The sequence below is a fragment of the Ochotona curzoniae genome, unplaced genomic scaffold, assembly GCF_017591425.1.
Source record: "Ochotona curzoniae isolate NIBS_2020 unplaced genomic scaffold, NIBS_Ocur_1.0 scaffold_2476, whole genome shotgun sequence".
NCBI lineage: Eukaryota > Metazoa > Chordata > Mammalia > Lagomorpha > Ochotonidae > Ochotona > Ochotona curzoniae.
The window spans coordinates 9,645,841-9,668,157 of NW_024467095.1; the positions used below are offsets into that span (position 1 = coordinate 9,645,841).

Consider the following 22,317-nt stretch of genomic DNA (forward strand, 5'->3'; position numbering starts at 1 on the left):
ATTTGCTATTATTCCAGTTTTCCATTCTAAAACATACTGAAAATTGCACATAAATGTTTAACTAAACTGATCTAGTGGGAAATTTTCTTTTCCTCCTATCCTTTATTTACATGTTCAACTATAAAATGAGGAACTCAATTTTTTAGCAGGTATCAGCAACTAAAAGGGTATCTAACTCAACCTCTGAACACATGCACACACAGAGTAAAGCTCAGAAACATTTAGCCACATCTGATTAGATTAATAGCTAGGTTTGTTGTAACCCAGGAAGAGTACCCGAAAGCAGACGAGTAAGAACACATTTCAGCAGACTCTTAGATGTGCTGGACCAAAGGGTTATTGCTGCGGTCCCTCTGATGTTGGTAAATCAGCAGGTATGTAAAATCATCTTGAGAAAGAACAAAAAAACTGGTGATCTCAGACTCAATACAAAAAATGACTAAAAACTACGTACAAGCATTCACCGTGTGGATCTAGCATAAGCAACCATCGGTATAGACTGCTGGGAGTGAGTTCAGAGTACAGTTCTGAACTCTCAGATTTCACTTTCTGTATTTCAGTCACACATGTCAATTTTTGACAGAATACCAGGAAAATTCAATTGGGAAACATCAGCCTTTTTCCAGAAATGATGCTGAAACTAGATATTCATGTATGCAATAGAGTGAAGGTAGACCACTTCCTTAGATCATACACAAAAATTACTATCAGAATAGCCCATAAGCCTTCATGTGTCTGCAAAATTATAAAACACTTAGAAGAAAGCAAAGGAGCAAATTACTATCTTGATCCTCTTGATCCTAAATCCATTTCTATAAAACATCCACGTAATCTTTAACATACTAAGATTATGAAACAAAGGCTTGGAAATCACTTTAGTTGAGAGGAATTTTAATTATTTAATTTTGGGGGTGGCAGTTCCTGAATACTGCTGTGGTTTTCATTAAGGGAGCTAAGTGGGAAAGCAAAACAATTTAAATTTAAAGCAATATTCTTTCCTAATGAAGTGGAAACTACAATTTTGTCTGTTTCTTGAAACAACTGACTAAATTTCTTCCTCAAAATGATCAGTCTGAAACAAATACACTTAATAGTAGCGATGGATACACAATTTTGTACTCTGATCAATGCAAAGCGTCTCTGAATTAAGAAAACAGGAAGCCCATGGTTGGCTTGATGCCACTAATTATTAGAAAACAGAAACCAGGCTGGGTGTGTTTTATTACTTTCAGAAATAAAAGATGTCATTCATGTTAAAGAAAAAGAAAAATTAAAGAAAAATCACAAAAATATTCACAGGTAATGGCTTGGATACATGACGGTTGACACATGTTATGGGGACAACAGTTTGATTTGCGCTAGGAACAGATTCTATCAATAGGCATCTCCTGTCCTTCCACTTCCACTTTTGGACTGCTATAATACAAACCTGATTGACATTACCCATCCACCTAAGACACTCTCATCATCTCTGGAAACAGTCTAGTTCTTCTGCGGGGCCCACAGACAATCTTCTTAGAAATGTGGTCTTTGCCTCTTAGCATTGTCTCCTCCATTTATTTTTTAAAAAATTTTATTAATTACATTGTATTACGTGACACAGTTTCATAGGTTCTGGGATTCCCCCAACTGTTTTCCTCCACTTCTTTTAGCCTTTGGGAAATGGAAGTGTAGGGAATCTCCAAGCTTTTCATCACCCATGTCCTGTATCACAGCTTATCCAGCCTTGGTCAGCTGACACAAACTTTGCCCAGGTACTGTGTCTTTCTAAAGTTTATCCAATCCCTCCAAACAGGCAGTAACACAGAAGAATGGATGTTATCTTGCTGCTTCAGTATGACACTTGCATTACACTCCAGCATTCCCTTTTCTGTTTGCTTTTTTCACTGGATAAGTGGCTCCTTCAAGGCAGGACTTTGTCTTGTTTACTTCAGGGTATTTAGGCCCTAGCATATAATTAGTGTTTAATAAATAGGTGGTTTGCTGAAAATCAGAGTTGGAGAAGACCAAATGTGGTTCCTTTCTAATGATTACTGTCTGTGCACTCTCTTTATTCATCGCACAAAAATAAGGGCTTAGCACACCAGACAGTTTCTTATAAAGTGGCTATCAGAAATAGTATTTTTGTTCCATTTTATCTTCTACTCCTTCTCTCTGGCTCTACACCTTTCAGAATCTTTGAAATGTTCCTGGATGGCAGCATGATTTTTTGGCATTATTGTATGCAAGCTGTTAGGCTTTAGTGCCTTCTATCCATTTACACGTGTGTTAAGACTCTTCTCTGGTATTTTGCTTTCTTTCACTTTTTCCAGGAAATCAACCATGAAAGCTTTTTTTTAATCAATTATTTTCTCTTCCACTTCATTTATTTCTCTACCCATTTATTCAGAGCTTAACTTAGTTACCAACATGGCATTTCTCTTTTTTAATTAAACTATAAGCTCAAGAAAGACAGGAACAATATCTTGTCATTTGAAAATATTTTTGAAAGTGATTTCTTTCCTTGGCATCAACAGAGCAAAAACTTACACACAGATTAAACGGTGACAGTATAAAAGGGGAAGTGGTTAGATACTACATAGTTAGGGAAGGAAGCCACTAGTCAATAGACACAGTTTGTTCATGCAGCATAACAGTGCATGACTGCTTTGATACACCTTTTAAATTGTATAAACTCATACCTTAAACACTTTTCACATGTCATAATCACCCTGTTAGGTAAGATTCTTATTTGTTTTAGTTATGAGAAAACAGAATTTCTTGGGAGTGTGACTTTTTAAAATCATACAACCAGTTTGCAAACGTGATTTTGTCTACAAATTAAATGCTTTGGTACCACTTTATCCTGTCATTGAGACCAAATTTAAGAGACTGTAAGTACAAAGGACACATTTCTAGTTAACTGTCAACAAACACTGTAATATAGAATATACTATGCAAAACCTTAGTACCCAAAACAAAGATAAAGATAGTAAAAAATATAGTAGTGATGGAAAAGTTGTAGCATACAAAACCTACAGATGATTGCATTTAATAAGCCCCTTTCAGGTGATTTTTTGAGATGTGCTTAATTTTAATGGGAACAATAGGGCCAATGTTTAAGTTCCAAAGTTCATAAAGACAAGAGTAGGTACTATCTGCCTTAGAGAACTTAAAAAACATTCTCCCATCCCCAACACTCCCATCCCCACTCCCATACCCTGTGATGTTCATTGGAATTCAACAGATGTGGTTGGTTAAATGGTGACCTACAAAAGATATATTCACCTAGAAAATCGGAATGGCATCAATTCTGAAAATAGGGTCTTTGAAGGTTTAATGAAGAATTTTTAGGTGAGATCACTCTGGATGAGGATGACCCTCAACCAGTGACAGATGTCCTTACAAGAAACAGAAAGGAAGAAGTCAGACACTGGGGAGGAGCTAGAAGAAGAAGCAGGCTGAGACTGAAGTTAGGCTGCCACAAACCTAGAATACCTCGTATCACCAAACTCCGAAAGAGATAAGCAAGATATGTTCATCTGGGGTCTCTGGCCTTTAAAATAGTGAGTGGATGAATTTCTTTTGTTTTAACATACCAGTTAGTAGTAATGTAGTGCAATTACCAGGCAACCCCAGGAGAGGAGATAAATGCAGTATGTAAATTTTATGAACTATTAAAATTTATCTTTCTATAAGCAAGTTATGGGCTTTTGTAGGTAACTAGTATAATATGATTAGGTCTACACAAACAGCGTATACCTAATTCAGCTAAGGGCTAAATAATGGTTTCACATGAAAAGTCACATTTTTGTTAAGACCTGAGGTATGAATATGATTTCATCAGAAAAAGAGCAAGCTGAGGCAAATATTTATAATGAGGGTTATAACATTTATGAAGGATGTTATATCAGAAAATATTATCGTGTTGTCCATAAGCATATGAACAAGTTTTCGAACATCCACAAATGAGCACATTTCACAGCAGCAGTCAACGATCAGTACTGTTGTAGTAATTAGTGTTGGTAATCCATAAACAGGATGCACTCTGGGGCTGTTTCATTAACTGCCACAAGGGATTCACTAACCTACTGCTCTGAGGATGTAATTTTACGAATAGATAGTAGGACAAAGAAAGCAGTCCAGTTGTCTCATTGATATGCCTTGCCTAAATCAGGCTACTCTGAAACCACAGTCAATGCAAAGGGAGACTCCCTAAGAACAGATCTGCCAGCTGGCTCTGAATCTTGCTAATTGCAAGCAGGTAACAATGGGCTCCATGAATCTCCCTGAAGCTGTTTCTAAAAACCTTTCACTAAGAAATGCTTCTGTATCACACAAGTTGTGGTTCTGTCCTCAAAGAATTGCCTGGATACATAATTTGATTAATAAACAATAATTCACAACTGACCTTTCTGACAATGGTGTTATACACACTGGAAATAAACAGCAACTAACCTACATTCTTGAAGTCAATGAAAGGCGATAGATGAAGGTAAATTAAAATTTCATAGCCTTAAATAATATATTAAATAGTTTTGGTTACCTGATTTAAGTGCAGGTCAGAAGCTGGTTACTTAGGAAATGTTTCTTTTTTTATTGTTCAGTATTCAAATTCTAATTCAAAGACACAAAACAATGAACACGGACGTGAATGCTAAATGTTATAATGTGCCAATGGACAAGTTTTGTGTATACAAATATTTTATTTAAAGAAAAAGCCAGTGCTCACTTTGGCAGCACATATACTAAAATTGGAATGATATAGAGAAGATTAGCATGGCCCTGTGCAAGGATGACATGCAAATTTGTGAAGCGTTCCATATTTAAAAAAAAAACCCAAAAGCCAAACTTCTCTTCCTAGGTATAACTGGAAAAAAATTAAAAATCTCCTTAAAGGATGCCACATTTTCCTTGGGTAGGAAAAAAAACCCTTAGATTTCTCACGTTGACCCACTGTGTGACATGTTATATTTACTGTCTTCCAACTGAGGGCATGGAGTGAAATAGGAACTCTACAATGATTACAACAATAGTTGCTACCGACACGGTGAATGATTCCTCTTTGGAGACATTTATAAATGTTCCTGTTTGGGAGGACTGGACTAAATAATCGGGGAGAGATGATCCTGACTGACATTTCCCAAATTCCAAGGAACGTGGAGTATCTCGTGAAATGTTAGCAGGTGTATTTGAGGAAAAAATTAATGACAGTCAAACATCTGGGAAACTGTACACAATATTTATCCTTTAGACAGTTCCAAATTAGTATACTGAAGTCTTGAAGTAGAAAAGCTTTGGTACTTTAACTCATGTTAGAAAATTATTACAAACTTTGTAAAAAGGAATGCACTTTTCTCACAAGTCTATGGGTTCAAAATATTGACCCTAGAAAAATACATAATGTACCAAATGATATTGACCTTGCCTATTTCACACAATGAAGAAAAAGTATGAGAACACAAATTTAAATTGTTAAAATATCTTTACTGCAAAACAGAGACTTGAGTTTCTTTTCAGTCCATTATCTAGAAGTTTTGGTTATATGAACAAGGGGGAAATTATCAACATTATACTTTAATTATAATTTAATCTGTACTGCCAATAAACTCTTAAGATATTTTACAGGGAAAAAAAACCCCAAGAACAAGAAGTTTTCTCTGCAGCATCAAATTCCTTGTACACTAGAGGTCATGACAAAGTGTGATCACATTATACTTGAGAATTACATTACAGCTGGCTGATTATTCAGAATTAATGAGCTCAGGGTTAGGAGTTCAGTGTTCATATGGGCAACTGTACTGACTTGTTTGCTGCCAATACTACTGATCAGCATGGTAGGGTTGAAAGCCCCTGCCATCAGTCTGCCTTTACTTTAGCATTAACCACCTCAAGCTAGTAGCTTGGCTTCTAGACACATAATTGATTTTTTTTTTAAAAAAAGATTTATTTGTTTTTCATTGGAAATCAGATTTTACAAAGAGAAGGAAAGACAGAGAGGACGATCATCCATCTGCTGGTTTAACCCCCAGGAGGCTGCAATGGGCTAAACTCAGCTGATCTGAAGCCAGGAGTCAGGATCTTCTCCTGGGTCTCCCATGCAGGTGTCATGGCTTTGGGCCATCCTCAGCTGCTTTCCCAGGCCACAAGCAGGGATCTGGATGGAAAGCGGAGCAGCTGGGATATGAACCGGCGCTTATATGGGATCCTAGCGCATACAAGGTGAAGACTTTAGCTGTTAGGCTACTACGCCAGACCCATGATTGATTTCTTAAGACCAAGCTTCAAAACAAAACAAAAACAAACAAAAAAGCTCTTGTGTTCTTTTACTGGTAGCTGAATCTTCAGTAAGTTCTAATTGTGTAGGGTGTCTGATTTGGCACCTTACCCAGAAGCCATGTACTTCTACATTTGTTTTCTCAAGGTGTTTTAATGACTGAAGTTCATACAACTCAGTTGCCTTATAGATTGGAACTTGCCATTGATGCAAACTCTTGACTGAATTTTTCTCAGGATCCTCTGGTTCCTTTTCCTGAGTTGCATAGCCTCGTGCTGGCACAAGTCCTGCTATGTCAGCGCAAAGACTCCCTCCCCCTTGCAAACTCATCCTCCTCAAGAGCTGATAGCATCATGCATCACCCACCACTCTCCACATGACACTTGACCACACTGGTCAGTCTGCAGCAAGAATCCCTCCTTATTCTCTGATTTCTTCTTAGCAATTATCTATTATACCCCCTAGAATCTAGTTCTTGGCTTTAAATTCTAACTTTTATAGGCATCTGGGTTGAGTTTGATTCCACACTGAGGTTTCTTTACCCCACATCTTGCAGTAGTCATTGAATTATTTCACTAGCCTATTGGAGACAGAGAGGGTTAGAGCGCTTTCATCTGCTGGTTCATTCCCCGCTGACTGTCAGGGATAGAGCTGAATTGATATGAAGCACTTGGGTGCAGAAGCCCCAGGATTTGAGCTATCCTCTGCTGCTTTCCCAGGCTATAAGCAGGGAGGTCAGTTGGAAGTGGAGTAGCTGGGACTCTAAATAGTGCCCATATGGGATGCTGGCACCGTAGGTGGAGGCTTGACATCCTATGCCACAGCACCAGGCATTCAGCTCTCCCCACTGTTTGTACTCTAATGTCAATTCTTTATGCTGTTCTCTGCTTGCACTTGGATAGGAATTTCTCATGACAGAACTCAAGGGGAATCCAAAGATAGAATCATCACCTCCAACCTGCTCTGTTCAAGTGTATTTTCTATTCACAGGAATTTCCTTACTGAGCGGACTTCATTCACAAAAGCACCCTCTCCTGGATATGACAAGAAGGCCGCAATGCCAGCTGCTCCTCAAGTCTTCCTGAGATTACAGTTGTTCATGATTTTAAAAATTCCAAACGAGAGTTCTGGGTCAGCCTTCATATACCTTTATAGTCACAACAGTGTCTCAGGCATTCATGGATAAAATGCCATTATGAGAGCTTTGATATTTAGGTAGCGTTTGTGGCAACTGTGGAGTGCAAAACCTAGGTGGGTCATTTTGAGAGGCAGATCGATAGACAGGTGGCAGACTCTTGGAACCTGGCCTTGGCTCCAGTTCTGGAAAGGGCCTCACTCCCGTATGAGCTTAGTTACAGCCCTGTGTGGCCTTTTAACAAAAACATGCACCCAGGGGCCTGGGAGCAGTCATCCGTGCTGCCTTCAGGAGACAGGCTCCCTCACTTCAGTCTTGGCTATGAAATATCAAACAACTCTGTACTTGGCTCCATCCCTTCTCAGCTGCAGTCCTAAGTTGGTCTTTTTCAGACAAGAATGCAGAAGTATCCACACCCATCTGAGTTCCCTAGAGAGGCTTGCCAACCTCAGTCTCACAGCAGATCCTGATATGGCCTTGAATTGTGGGCCCAGCCCCTTCTCAACTGCAGATGACAGTAAGACTGGCTAGGGAACAAATGAGAGGGACACCTGCCCATGTCCACAGGGAAGACTTGCTGAACAGAGTCCCACAGCAAAAACTAGAAAAACAGTAGAAAAGATGAAAAAAAAGTCTTTGAAGTGTTTTTTTTTTTAATTTATTTGAAAGGCAGGTATAAAGAAAGAGAGCAAGTGAGAGTGAGAGAGCACTACATATATATGTATGTATATATATGTTCACACCTATACATGTTACATATACATATACACACATATACATATATATAATTGAGAGACAGAGCTTCCATTGGCTGGTTCACTCCTTGAATAGCTGCAATGCCCAGAGTGGGCCAGTCCAAAGCAACAGCCAGTAGCTTCCTCTGCGTACCCATATGGGTGGCAGGGGCCCAAGGACCCAGGTCCTCTTATACTGACTCCCAAGTACGCCAGAAGAGTTGGATTAGAAATGGAGCAACTGGGACACAAACCAGCTCCCATATGGGGTGCCAGCATTGCAGATGGTGGCCCTTTCAGTTACTTTTAAAAGGCTACATATAAGAAAATGAAAAAAACTTCAGTTAGATTAGCTAAGAAAAATAAGAGGATGATGTTTGGCATAACATATAAAGCTTTGTTTGGGACGCATGCATCCTGTATCACAGTTTAGGTTTAAGACCCAGCTCTAATTGTGATCCCAGGTTTCTGCTAAAATGCATTTTTAGGCAGACAAATCAACAAGGAGATTAACTCAGAAACCAATCATTCCCAGAAAAAAAATTAGGGCTTAAAGATTTCACTGCTGAATGCTACTCAATTTTAAGAAACGAACTGGTCAGGCCTGGTGCGGAGTCCTCGCCTTGTACTCACTGGGATTCCATATGGACACTGGTTCTAACCCTGGTGGCCCTGCTCTGCTTCCCATCCAGCTCCCTACTTCTGGCCTGGGAGAACAGTACAGGATGGCCCAAAGCCTTGGGACCTGCACCCATGCAGAAGACCTGGAGGAGGCTCCTGGCTTCTAGCTTCGGATCAGCTCAGCTCTGGCCATTGTGGTCACTTGGAGAGTAAACCAGTGGACAGAAGAGCTTCCTCTCTGTCTCTCCTCCTCTCTGTAAACTTTCCAATAAAAATAAATAAATAAATCTTTAAAAAATATGGACTGGTCACTTGGCCTAGTGATTAAGACATCAAGTCCCACACCTGGCTTCCAAATCAGCTTCCAGCTTGTCACTCCAGTTTCCTGCTAATGTGGACGCCGGGAGGCAGTGGTGCTGTGTTGGCTGAGCTAACAGGTTTCTTCCCGCTACCATATGGGAGTCTTTGGATTGAGTTCTAAGCTCTCAGCTACGGGCTGGACTGTTTCTGGCCATTGTGGGCATGTGGGCAGTGAACCAGTGGATGGCAGCTCTCTCTCTTCCATCAATTAGTCAATAAAACAAACTAATGTTACCTCTCTTAAACTGTTCCAAAGGGGAAGCATTTCCAAACTCAATTTATTTTGCCAGCATTACCTTGATACCAAAGTCAGGCAAGAGCACTAAAGAAAAGGAAATTACAGGGCAATATTCCTGATGAACACAGATATAAAAATCCACAACAAACACCACATTTAACAACACATTTACTGGGATCAAGTGGGATTTGTCCCAAACATGCAAGAATGGTTCAACGTATAGACAATTATAAATCTGACACACCACATTAACAGAATGAAGGGTAAAAATCATATGTTCTTTTTAACAGATACAGAAAAAGCACTTAACATAAGTCAGCATCTTTTCATGATAAAAACTCAACAAACCAGATTTAGAAGGTATGTTCCTCAATACAAATAAGGACCTCATAGGATAAGCCCATAGCCGATATACTCAATGGTAAAACGTCAAAGCTTTTCCTCTAGGTCAGGAGCAAGGACAAAGTTGGCAATTTTAGTAACCCCTATTCAGTACTGTATCCAAGGTCTTAACGCAGTAAGGCGAGAAAGGGAATTAATTGGTTTACGTAGCAGACAATCCTAAAGACTTCACACAAAAACTACCTAGAATTGATAAAGCTAATAAAAATTGTAGGATACAAATATTGATAGCAAAAACCTGAAGGTACCTATATACTAAAATACATTGTCTGAAAAAAAAATACAGCAAGAAAACAGTATCATTAAAAACAGCATCAAAAAGAAACATTTCGGAGTTAATTAAACAAAGTATGCAAAAAAATGTGTATACTGAAAATTATGAAACACTGGTGATAGAAATGGAAGATATAAATGAGAAGAGAACTCATTCATGTATTGAGAAAATAATCTTGTTAAAATGTTCATACTACCCAAAAACATCTACAGATTCCATACAACCCCTATAAATTCCAGACAGTTTACAATGAAGTTGAAAAAAATTACTAAATTGACATGAAATCACAAAAAACCGGACCAGCCAAAGCCACAAAAAACAAGGCTGGATGAATCAAACTACCTAATCTCAAAACATACAACATAGTTACTGCAATCAAACATCAGGCAACTGATGTTAAAAACAGACATAAGGGCCCAGTGCCGTGGTGGCCTAGTTGCTAAAGTCCTCGGGTTGAATGCGCCGGGATCCCATATGGGCGCCATTTCTAATCCCAGCAGCTCCACTTCCCATCCAGCTCCCTGCCTGTGGCCTGGGAAAGCATTTGAGGACGGCCCAGAGCATTGGGATCCTGCACCCACATGAGAGAACTGGAAAGAAGTGAGTGAACATCAGACGGAAGATCTTCCTCTCTGTCTCTCTTCCTCTCTGTATATCCGCCTTTCCAATAAAAATAAATAAATTAAAAAAAAATAAAGACATAAAACTGGGGCAGGCATAGCATGCTGATCCACTGCCCTTTGTTCTTGGCATTCTGGGGGCTGGTTAATGTGAGGTTGTTTGTGCTGTGGCTGCTGCACTTCCGGTCCAGCTCCCTGCTTATGGCCTGGGAAACACTGGAGGATGGTCCAACACTACCAGTATCACTCTGATGTTTCCCAGCATTTCCTTTCTTGCAACATAGTTATCTTTTTTATAAGTTACCTTTTTATGTACTTTTTATAAATCTTCTATTACACTTGATGGTAAGATGCACGTTATTTTCATTTCTGTGGTGCTGTAATGTTTAGAACACAAAGCTTGGACACAAGAGATACCTGATAAAAATTTCTGAAAGCCTGAAGGCAGTTGTGTCAATAATTCTTTTCAAATTATTTCTTATTAGAAATGCAATGGGACAAGGAGAGGTTTAGCCGTAGTTCTAGAATCAGGGAGTCCAAACTGCAAGGGCTCTCAGGTCAATTTCTGACTTGCAGCACTAATTCATGCCATTCCCATGCACAACTAATTCTTATACATTAGTTCAGATTTTTTTTTTTCCTTTTGGATACATAGCTACAAACCTATCTCTTCTTTGCTTTACTGGGACCTTGAAGAAGCAGCCTCTGCAAAGGATGTCAGTACAATTCAAATGCCTCACTTACAAACCAGGACATTTTCACCAGGAGTGCAAAGGACTTTCTAAAGCCACAAAGGCAATTAAGAGCCTAAGTGGGATTAAAAAGTACATCTTTGGACTTCTTGGCTGGTAATATGTTCCAACACTGTCATCACTGGTGCTGGGGTGATCAGCACTGTTTTCCACCACTAGTGGATATGCATCTGAAAAACTGTTGAAAGACATCAAATGTCAGTTTTTGAAGAAATTCTAGCAAACTTCATACTCTCAACTTGCTTTCCTTCTTTTCTCTGTAAGGAAATTAGTTACAAGGGAGACTGACGTTATATTATAGTACAGTATTAATTCCTGCTATTAATTGCTTTATAATGGTAATTATGTTCGGCTGGCATAAGATCTTTTCCCTTTTTAATTGGCTATTACTGGTGAATACCAGCTTGTTACATAACAGAAGACTGTGCTAAATAAATAGGTAGGAATACAATTCTGAAGTCTTCGACTAAAAAAAAAAAATCAGTAAAGGTATTGGTATTAAAAAACTATTCACAATTTTTAAAGGAACACCTCTTTTCTTACGTGGTATGAAGGAAAGGTTCATCTTTCAGTTAAGAAAAACCAGGAAATGAGGACAACATTAGAGAACTAAGGAGCCAGAATGTGACTTTCCATTTTCTTTCTCTCTCTTTTTTGAAGCAAACATGTAAAAGCTGTGGTCTGCTCAGCTCCTTAGTCAATGCAAACAGTCACAGATCCATATGGACCCACTACTTCCAGACAGACAAGATGAGAACGCTGGCCTCCACTAACTCAACTTAGATCTGTTCACAAAGCCAAGAGTTCCTATTGGCTTAATCCTCATTCTGTACCCAGCACAGATGAGAACCACAGGCATCACTCAACACTAAATGTACCCGCAGCCTGGCATCCTAGAAGGGGGTCAAGGCGTAGATGACAAGTCCCTAAAGGGTTTACACAAGATACAATCAAGGATGTGTCTTGACTTCAGCTTGTACGCTCTATCTGTAACCATAACCATGTAAAACTGCTCTAGACTCCTCGACACAGGGACAGTTGTCATAAGAACTAAGTCATGTGACTTTACTCAAGTAAACATAGCTTTTAATCTGACAGAGATAGATCTTTCATCCGATATTTCACTCCCCAGTCTAAATCTCCCAGTTAGATGCAGGAGTCCAAGCACTTGGGCCATCTTCTGCTGCCTTCCCTGGCATATTAGCAGGGAGCTAGATTGGAAGTGGAGCAGCCAGGGCTTGAAGCAACTCCCATAAGGGATGCCAGTGCTGCAGGTGGCAATTTAATCTGCAGTGCCACAGTGCTGGTTTTCACTGCTGTGTATCTTGATATGGATCTTCATCTGTGGTATCACTCTATCTCATTACTTCCATAGCACATCTTTATTTATACAATGATTCATTTAACTACCTGACAATAGTATCAATACTACTTCTCAGGTGAAAATGAAGTTCATAAATGCCAAACGATCTTCCCAAGCAACTTAACAATGCTATAAAGCAGAACTACTTCAAGGTCAGAATCTGTGTTGTTGTTGTTTACTAGTCCAGTTTTTCCCTCCACACATTTTGCTTAGTCAATTTGTTGTTTATTTAAAAGATACTACACTGGGGGGAACCTAATAGTATTCCACATTATCTTCTGTATTTAAGATTTTCTACTATTCATCAGTTGTTGATTCCTCTCTCCTCCTATTAATGAAGTGAAGATTTAACACCCATTTAGCTCTAGAAAACTTCCCTAGGCTCCTAGTGCTAACCACAGCCTTCACTCCCAGCTGACTAGCTTGTAAATGAATGCCACTGGTCATTAGGAGGGTCAGCTGAGATGAAAGCAGTGGCAGCAGACTGAGGAGTGGGATCCAGCACCTCCTTGGGAACAAGCCCTGTCCACCTTGGATCAGGTAGGTCAACAGAACACACTCATTTCAGCAAGAAGGGTCTGCCAGTGAAACACCAAAACAGAGTCTAATGTGCTTACCAAACACATCCTAGTGAACTTGAACCCTATATCTGAGGCAAAGTTCTCCAAGAACAATAGCTAAGAGAAGCATTTAAAGATCTAGTCAGTGGGGATGACTGGATCCTATGTAGACTGCACACTTAAGATTTTGATTGAGAAGAAAATATTGAGAATTTGATAAACACAGCATCTGCACAGTTTTTCAAGAAGTCTGTGAATGAATACTACGAGGGACAGAACTGAAAGGACACAAAGTACCGGCTATTTTATCATCTCACCATCTCAGGAAAAGAAACATGAAATTACCCTTCTTACACAACCAAAGCTACCTGTGTCTGGTAAGTAACCAGGATCTATTGCTATGAAAGTTTGACTTCCAAGTGTTTTCAATATATGCCCACAATTCAAATTCATAATAAAATCTATCATACTGCTCTTCTCTAGTAACATTAACTTTAGAACATATTTATGTTAAAAGCAGGTATATTCAAGACTTTACCCAATGGAAAATGGAATTCACTTAATGGGAGAAAATTTTATAACAGTGCCTAAGACCCAGCTCTGTCAGTTACTTTGCAACCTGTGCAAGCTGCTCTTTGCAGCAGTTTTTTCATTTGTAGATTAAAAGGGAACAATATGAGTATCCATCTCAGAGGTGGTGTGAGGATGAAAGGAGACAAGACCCAAGAAAACATGTGAAATTGTACTTGGCACTGTGAATGCCCCACCAATGTTAGCTATCATCAGCATCACTGTTATAACACTCCCTTTTCTAAGCACTCCACTTTTAATATCCTGTAAGCCAGGCTTTTTTTTCTTTTTCTTTTTAATAAACACCAAACGAGGCTTTCAAGTCTGTTTTGAACAATTCTTTTTTCTTCCATGACATCCCCTGCCTTATACCTTGCAAGGTCATTCCAACATGCAAGGTCACCTGTGCCTCTTGAGGACATCGGGGGGATGGGGAGCTGGTACAAGGGCCAGTGCTGGCTCAGGCAGAGAAGGGATGCAGAATACAAAGGGCTTTCAGAGCACATAGTTGCCATACTAGGACTCAGCACTGACAAACACCCTTGACAACCTCCAAATTCCAGGAGAGAACTGGCAGCAAGGCAGTTATCATCAACACATTCCGCAGCTTCCCTTGGGTTACAAAGCCCCTTCATAGGGCTTCCAAAGTGAACAAAGCAGTAGAGAGCAGGTTGTTTCATATTTCAATTAGATGTGTCTTCATAATGAAAGTAACTAATATTATTAAGGTACAACTTTGTAACAGGAAATATCCTGGGTAATCAGAAATGTGTAACTCTATGAAACAACACAACAACCCTTCAGGGAAGTCGGTACTATATGCATAATTTTCCTAAGTGTGGCAGCGATATAATAAAATAAACTCATGTCAAGCAATTAAGTGCCATAACTGAAATAAGCAATTCTGTTTTTCAAATAAGGTCTAGTCTTCTTCCTGCTGCCAGGACAAATACATGAGACTGGACTTAATGTAAAGGCTGTGGAAATAGGATGGCAGCTCATGGGTATGAGGAACAGAAGCTAGAGTTCAAGATCTATATGGTAGGTCATTCAGTTTGGGGTCCAAAGTTGTAAATGCCAAATCCAACGCATCTTTAAAAAAATTAATCATAAAACAGTATAAATACTTCACTTAAAAAATGCAAACCTATGCCAAAATGTTAATTATTGTTACTTCTGGTAAAATACCACCTGAAGTGTACATACCTCTTACAAATGTTAACATTTACATACTTTCCCATTTCAATTTTTTTTGGCTTAAAATAGCTCCTTTTCTAAATAATCAATTTCAAACAGCCTATGTCCTGAATTGCTAAGGGATGTTTCCTACATGTAGCTTTAGTAAACACCTGGGTGAACAAAGTAAGATAAGGTGGTCTTGTCCTTACTAAGATCACATTCCACTGAGGTAGACAAATGACCAACAAGCAGCTAGTCTGACATGGTAAGTGGGTCAGTAAGATACATGGAGGGAAACAAGGTAACTGAGGCTGACTCTGAAAAATCCAGATGAAAATCTGGACTTTGTTCAGTAGGGTTACAATAAAGATGTCAAGTGAGCACTCATGAGTACACTTGTTCTAGAACCTAAATGAAAAGAGGGCCATTGTTGTGGCATAGCACATTAACTTACTACCTGTGATGCCAGTATCCCATGTGAGTGCTGATTTGGATCCCAGGTACTCTACCTGGGAACCACTCCCTGATAACATGCCAGAGAAAGCAGAGAAGCCTGACCCAGCCCTGGCAGGTGTAGCCAGATGGGGAGTGAACCAGCAAATGGAAGATCTCTAGTTTGCTGTCTCTCCCTAACTGTGCCACTCAAATAAATAGATACATCTTGAAAAGAGGTTAAAATCAAGCGTCAGAGGCCCTGACAAGATTTGTCAATCATCCTGGGTAGAATGCCACTCTAAGGAAATCTTTATAAAATTTGGCAATTTGCAAAACTAAATCTTAGCAAAGTTTTGGTCCTAAGTGCACAGCCCAGGGGGTGGGAGGGACACAAGCAGGTAATACAGTAGTGACAGTGACAGTTAAAAGGGAATTAAAAACAGTATCTATGGAAAAACAAGACTTTGTAAGTGATCAGATTCAGGACCTGCAGGCACAGTGAGAATTAGGAACACTTGCTGGGTTTCTAGCTTAGGCTCCTTGTCATTTATTCAAATAGGAAAAACATGAACGAAGAATGGAAAGCATTTGCTACATCTGCCAAGGCTTCCAGAGACATAACAAATGAGCCAATCGGGCCTCTAGAGGTCAAACACTGTTAGTCTAAACATTATCTTGATCATCATCTACCTGGCCTACTTCTGGAAGTAAAAAAGTCAAATTTGGGAGAATATTAAAATAAGCAGGTTTAGGCTTAAACTGTCAGAGGAAATCCCACCTGCCCCAAATCTTTCTAAAGGTACTATCAAGTAACAAGCTACAAACACACCAGGAATGTGAACTAAAAACAGCAATCAAACAAAAATCAGGACCACTTGTCTGTAACTGTGAGAGCTGTCGAATCTGTTTTTTTTTTAGGGGATAATAAGGAATCTTTGTAACTGTTGGATGAAAGGGAAGCAGTGTTGCCCAAGACTTGGCCTGAGATCCAACAACCTGGCATTCCCCTGGGGAGGACTGGAGCTGGACAAAGTCTGGACGCACAGTGGTCTCAGTAATGTGTCACATCTGCTTGCACACCACCCAGTGACGAACCCTAGCACGGATTTTGTAGAACTCCCAGGATTTCTCTAAGACAAGGCTCTAGTCCTCTATCCCTAGATAGCAATGCAGACTGATAACTTTAACAGATAGGTTAAATACAGTGACTTCTACCTAAAAGCTATATCACATTTTTGCTGGGTTTAAAAATAATTGGGATAAAGTCACAAAAGAACCCACAGATTTTTTAAGATTTTTAAGGAGAATTTTTAATGACAACTTTGTAAGAATACCATCAACCACGGAGGCCCTCCCGCTGATGACTATGTATCAGTGAGGATACTGGTCATGTCTGAGCCAGGGTGGGTTTTTTGTTGTTGTTGATGTTGTTTTGTTTTGTTTTCTTATATTAGAAACGGGGCAAACTCACTACTGAATAACAACTGGAACCTTTCAATTATCAAATCCTATAATTATGTAAACATTGGCCTTGGATGAATAAGTTCCTCCTTGCTGGTGGGAGTGTGTGCTCAATACCTGGGAACATTTGGCACCCATCAAAATGTTAAAGGTACAGAAATCTGGAATCAGCGATTTCTCAAGCAGTACAAGCAGTGGAAGAGTATGCTTACACATACAGCTGTTTACAGCAAGACTGTTGAAAAACAGAAGCAATTACAGAGTTAGCAATGGTGGAGTGGCTAGAGGATGGCACAACCATATTACAGAATATGATGGGCATAGTCCTTAAAAAATATAAGCCAGGAAATGTATTGTTTATGGACCAGTATCTATAACAGATTATTGCGATAAATATTAGGGTTGTACATTACTGAGTTTACATAGAAATATCCCTCTTATTAAAAAAAAAGCTGAATTCCCATAAAATTATCAACATTTATTATTCTGCGGGTGGGATTGTGCAGTGGGGAAATCTGGTTTCATTTTTTTTTAACTTTATAAATCTTTGAAGGATTGGGAAGGCTTACAGTGAAAATTTTCATAATTTTTAAGATAACTAATGACCCTTAAAGGTTCTGCATTTCTGGAGGGCATTTTCATGAGTTAATTTGTGAGATAAATTCACTGTCAAAGTTTCCACCTTTCTATTTTAAACTCTTTCTCTTCTGGAACTTTGAGAATCTGGAAACCCTAATAGTTCGCTACCATCAGTCCAGGGCAGAATACATGGCCAATCCCAAAATAAGCTGGCTGGGAAGTGGGCATTACTCAATATTTAACTCAAGAATTTGGTAGAGGTATCGAAATGCTTTCACAGCTGGTGAGATGTACTGATGGCAGAAGTGCAAGGAAATTTCATTTCGTCTCCTGCTGTTGAGATGAGAAAATTCAGGACTAGACGCGAGTTTAATCGTGAAAACGAGAAAACAAAACCAAACAACAAGGACTGATGATCAAATTTAAGCCTCAATCACGTCCCATCAGAAAAAATATAACAACAAAAACAAAAGAAAACACCTTGCCGAGTCAGAACTCCAAGGCACAAAAAGGGATGGGCTGGGGCAGGGATTAAACCAATAAATAAATAAAGAGCTGGAAGTCTAGAGACAATGCACCTGCTGCTTTGAAAGCTGAAAGTTTGTGTTTGGATCCCTACATGGCATCGGCGGACAATGTCAAAGTCAGATGGAACCAAAGCAGTTGTGCTGATTTTCAAAAACCCTCTTGAAACGATCCTTCGACAAAGCCACGAGTGCCAATGGCCACTGTCTTTCTATCACTACTATTTTTAAAGACCAGAACAGAGAACCGGAGAAGCGGGAGGCTGTCAGCCGTGCACACACTCCGGCCTCCCCAGGCGACTCCAGCCAGCAAACAGGGGAAAATCTGTAAGGCGGAGAGGAGAGCTCTGACACTGCAAACCCGCCCACCACCAAAACAGCATCTCAGCGGCCCCAAATGCAGCAAAGAGGGGTCAGAGCAGGGTCCGGGCCAAGAAAAACAGCGGCTAATCCCAGAGTTCTAATCACACACACGCGAACTTGACCCGACCCACACCCAAGCAGACGAGCTCCCGACAGGGCAGGAAGACAGATGACAAGCTCGGGAAGCTTCCCCGGCCTCCAGAAAGGCCTTCCCATCCCATTTTCTCCGCCCTCCCGGGACAGCCCCTACCAAGAGGCCGCCCCCGGCCCCACCCCACGCCGCGGGTCCGCCCGTGGCCGCCTCGGTTCCAGGTGGCCACGGATCTGAAGGGTTCCCACAGTCCTACCGTAATTAGCTGCACCACGGTGGAAAAAAAAGCAGAAAAGCCTACCTGCACCTCACGGGGCACCGTACTCACCTTCATGATCGACACCCCCATTTCCTCCGCGGGTCCCAGGACAGTCTTGCTCCACTTGGGCAACAGCCCCCTTGGTCTGAGGGGCAGCCATTACCAGGTTGAAGGGAAAGGGGCGGGCCGAGGGGGCGGGGCTGGCCTGGCCGGGCACCAATAGAAACGCGACTGGAGGCGAACTCCCCGTGGACTCAGCGTTTCCTCCCCGCCTATCTCCGCGCCGACACTCTCTGAGCCAATAGGACGTGGTGGGCGGACCCTCTAGTCCCCGCCCCGTAGCCGCTGTCGCCACGCCCCTTTCTGGAAGAACTACATTTCCCAGCGTGCCCTAGGGGGTCCCCTGGGCAGGGAGGGCTGGACGAGGCGCTGACGGGCGGGGGTGCGGCGCAGAGTGCCCCGGCGTGTTCGCTTAGTTCAGTGAATCAGAACAATGACTGCGCCGCCGGGTCGCCGGGAGCGCGTTGGAGGACTGTGAGCAGCCGCTGCCAGGAGAGCGGCGGGCGGCGCAGCCTGGGCGGCGCGGTGTCAACGCCGGCTTCGCGAGCCCCCGGCGCACAGCCGCGCTCCAGCGCCAGCAGCCCCGCGCGGAGCCGCCGGGCTCTGGAGCTGCAGCCTCTCCTCAGGAGCTGTGCATTGTTGTGAGAGGGAGAAGGGGCGCGGGGATTATAAAGCCCGAAGACCCCGGAGCCCCCGGTAGCCATGTGGATACCTACGGAGCACGAGAAATACGGCGTGGGTGAGTCTCCGCGGGGCGAACTTTTATTCCACCCTGGCTGGAGCGGGTGCGCATTTCTCGTCCTTCGTCCCCTCGCGTCCCTCTCGCTCCTCCCGGTTGGAAATGCCGAATCCTGGTCACGGGAGGCGGGTCCGCGGGGACACTGGCGAGCTGGCCCCGGGGCGAGGGGCGCGCCCCCCGCACCGGTTCCTGGAGCGCGGGGCTCCCTCTGCGGGAGTTTGGAGTGGCGTCGGGGCGGGCGTGTGTCAAGTTGGAAGAGGAGGCGAGCGGTGGTGCGCCTTTTCCATCCCCTTGTGTCCCCCGGGCCGTGGGCTGCAGCGATTCCTCCGGGCTTGGAGAGGTTTGCCGGCCACTGTGGCGCGGCGACAGCTACCCCGGACCAGCCAAGAGCGACGCGGAGACGCGAGACGTCCACCCGCGCTGGCTGGACGTCCACATCTTCAGCCTTTAGTGCGTAATGTGCCCCCCGCTCTCCCAGAGCCGCCCCGACGGCCGCGAGCCCGGGTGGAGCCTGGTGGCCCGCGCCCGTCCCGCGCGTGCTGTGGGGCTGGGTGGCTTTTCAGCCTGGGCATCTGTGCGCTAGAGGGTCGTGGGAGGCGGGAGCGGGTCTCCCGGCGGTGCTGGTACTTCTGGGCGCCCTGGCGGTGCGGGTGGGGGGTGGAGGACAGCCAGGGAGTGATAATGAGGAGGGGGCTCGGAAAGCCCGGGGCTTCGGGCCGGCAGGCAGCTCTGGGCGTCGGGAGCAAAAGGAACGAGATAGCACTGGCTGTGGTGTGCAAAGGTGAACAACAAAGGACATTAATGTTGACTGATGAATACGGGAGTCTCCGTTGCCCTCCCTCCTCCCTCTGCAGGCGGATTACAGTTGCCGTTTTGTTGTTGCTTTTCAGCTGGGTCGCCCCTTGACAGTTACTCCTTTTAGGGTTGAGACTATGAAGCCAGGCTCCCTGACAAGCCTGCAGCGGCCAAATGCAATTATAACCTCCCAGAAGGTCTCCCCAGAGAAACAGAGAGCGCCTCACGGCTTCCACTAACAAATTTGTTTCCTATCAGGCTCGGTCCTGCCGGCTGGCGCACTTGTTTTTACGGGGTGGGGGTAGATGCGGTGATTGAGATGAAGTGTAGGTAGCTACTTGTGTTCTGATTTCATTTAACTGGGATTTGAAAAATCTAGAAAGCCTTTTCAGGGGTTTCAAAATCTCAGGGGATTCCCCCTCACCCTACCCCAACCTCCAACTTCGCCTGGAGATGGGACTTTGGAATCCACCGAACGTGCTGTATTGATTTGAAACAGGCTTTCCCAATTTTTGCATTAGCTTAATTCCACATTGGGACAGCTGAGCGAGACAATAGTTGCTCCTGAACCCACCTTCAAAACGGTTTCCAGCTTTCCCCCTACTCCCAGGTGAAGAGGCTTATAGGAGAGTAGTTGGTGGTTCTCCTGCTCCCCCTTTCTTTCTTTTTTTTTTTTTTTTCTTGGTGGGGGTGCAGGAGGAGGAGGGATGCAAATTAACCCTTGCTAGGAAAAAAAAAAAAAAGATGTTGCCTTTAGGGAACCAGGGAAGAGACGGAGGGCACTGCCTGGCAACCGGCTTAACACTCAGCGCTGTAAAGGCAGACCCATGCAGACAACAGCGTCCTGCTTGGAGTCGATCCCAGATGTTGCCTTTTCCCCTCAGTGTTAAATTATACGGATTATGGATGGGGGTTATTTTCCTGATTTCTTTTGGTGCCAGGTCACAGCTGGGGTGCCGCTATCGATGAGTTCTCTCTTGCCTTTCGTTACAAGCTGTGGGCAGAGGCTTAAAAACCACTCTGGGATTTCCTGGAATGGCAAACCGGATATTGTCAGTCAAGTGTTTGGGGCTGTAGCAGACACCTCTGGGGAAGCTCTGATTCCGCTGGTAGAGCAGGGGGAGGTAAGAGGGCATGCAGACTTTGGGGAAGAGGAGATTGAATCAGAGGACTGTGAGAGGAGTCTTCTGCCCCCATAGGTGACAGCCACACATGGGATTGTTAGTCATGTTGTCCTATTAATTTTTGGGCATTTGGCTTGTGGAATGCTTAGCCATTTTCTGGAATCCATCGTGTGTGTGTGTGTGTGTGTGTGTGTGTGTGTGTGGTGAACATTTTGCTAGGATACTTAACGTGAGAACTAGAGTTCTCACCATGGAGAGCTCTCCTTGTAGCTGTTTCTGCTGCAAGCCATGTAGCTGTATCCTCATTTCTTTTTCAAACTCTCATTAGGGTGTGTGCTTTTTCTCATTTCCTTTTTATAGTTATCAATGAAAACATTTTATGACATGTTTTGGCTGATATTGAGTGCAGTAATAGTTCAGTCCATTTGTTCTTTGAAATAAATCAATCTTTGTAACTTGGAATACTGGACGTTTCTGTGTAAACTGTCATCCTGCAATGAATCCTTACATACCATCTTTTATGTAGGGTATAATTATGTCTTTATGTATTTATGATTAAAATTCAAACAACACAAATTGTGCACGTGTATGAGATGGCTTAAGTTTTAGACCCCTGGTAACATGTATCAGAGAAATTCTGTTTTAAACCTGATTGATGAGTATTGTGTGCTTGCAGTTGATGGATGATCTTAATACAACCTAGAAATACAATTAATCATATACCAAAGTGGTCTGATTCCAGACAAAGAAAGGTAAGTGGAACAGATACATCCTAAGGGATGCAGGATGTTATCTTTAAAAAACATGCTGGCCAGTGCAGTTG

The 22,317-nt window shown here is 42.4% G+C and overlaps 2 protein-coding genes and 1 non-coding gene across 5 annotated transcripts in view; 2 read left to right on the plus strand and 1 right to left on the minus strand.

Moving 5' to 3' along the window:
- ZNF277 (zinc finger protein 277) overlaps positions 1-18,966 on the minus strand; it is a 64,891-nt gene extending 45,925 nt beyond the window's left edge. Inside the window, exon 1 of one of the 3 annotated variants that reach the window (XM_041002538.1) lies at positions 18,846-18,966. In XM_041002538.1, coding sequence (XP_040858472.1) covers positions 18,846-18,936 — 91 coding nt within the window. In that variant the 5' untranslated portion in view covers positions 18,937-18,966. The remainder of the gene's footprint in view (positions 1-18,845) is intronic. The other 2 variants (XM_041002536.1, XM_041002537.1) reach the window with 2 other exon arrangements.
- Positions 4,704-4,809, plus strand: LOC121171038. Its single transcript, XR_005886084.1, has one exon. It is a non-coding gene; the product is annotated as a U6 spliceosomal RNA (small nuclear RNA).
- Positions 18,967-19,233: 267 nt separating the features above from the next.
- Positions 19,234-22,317, plus strand: part of DOCK4 (dedicator of cytokinesis 4) — a 350,501-nt gene continuing 347,417 nt past the window's right edge. The window contains exon 1 of the mRNA XM_041002001.1: positions 19,234-19,575. Within this exon, the coding sequence (XP_040857935.1) occupies positions 19,539-19,575 (37 nt within the window). The 5' untranslated portion in view covers positions 19,234-19,538. The remainder of the gene's footprint in view (positions 19,576-22,317) is intronic.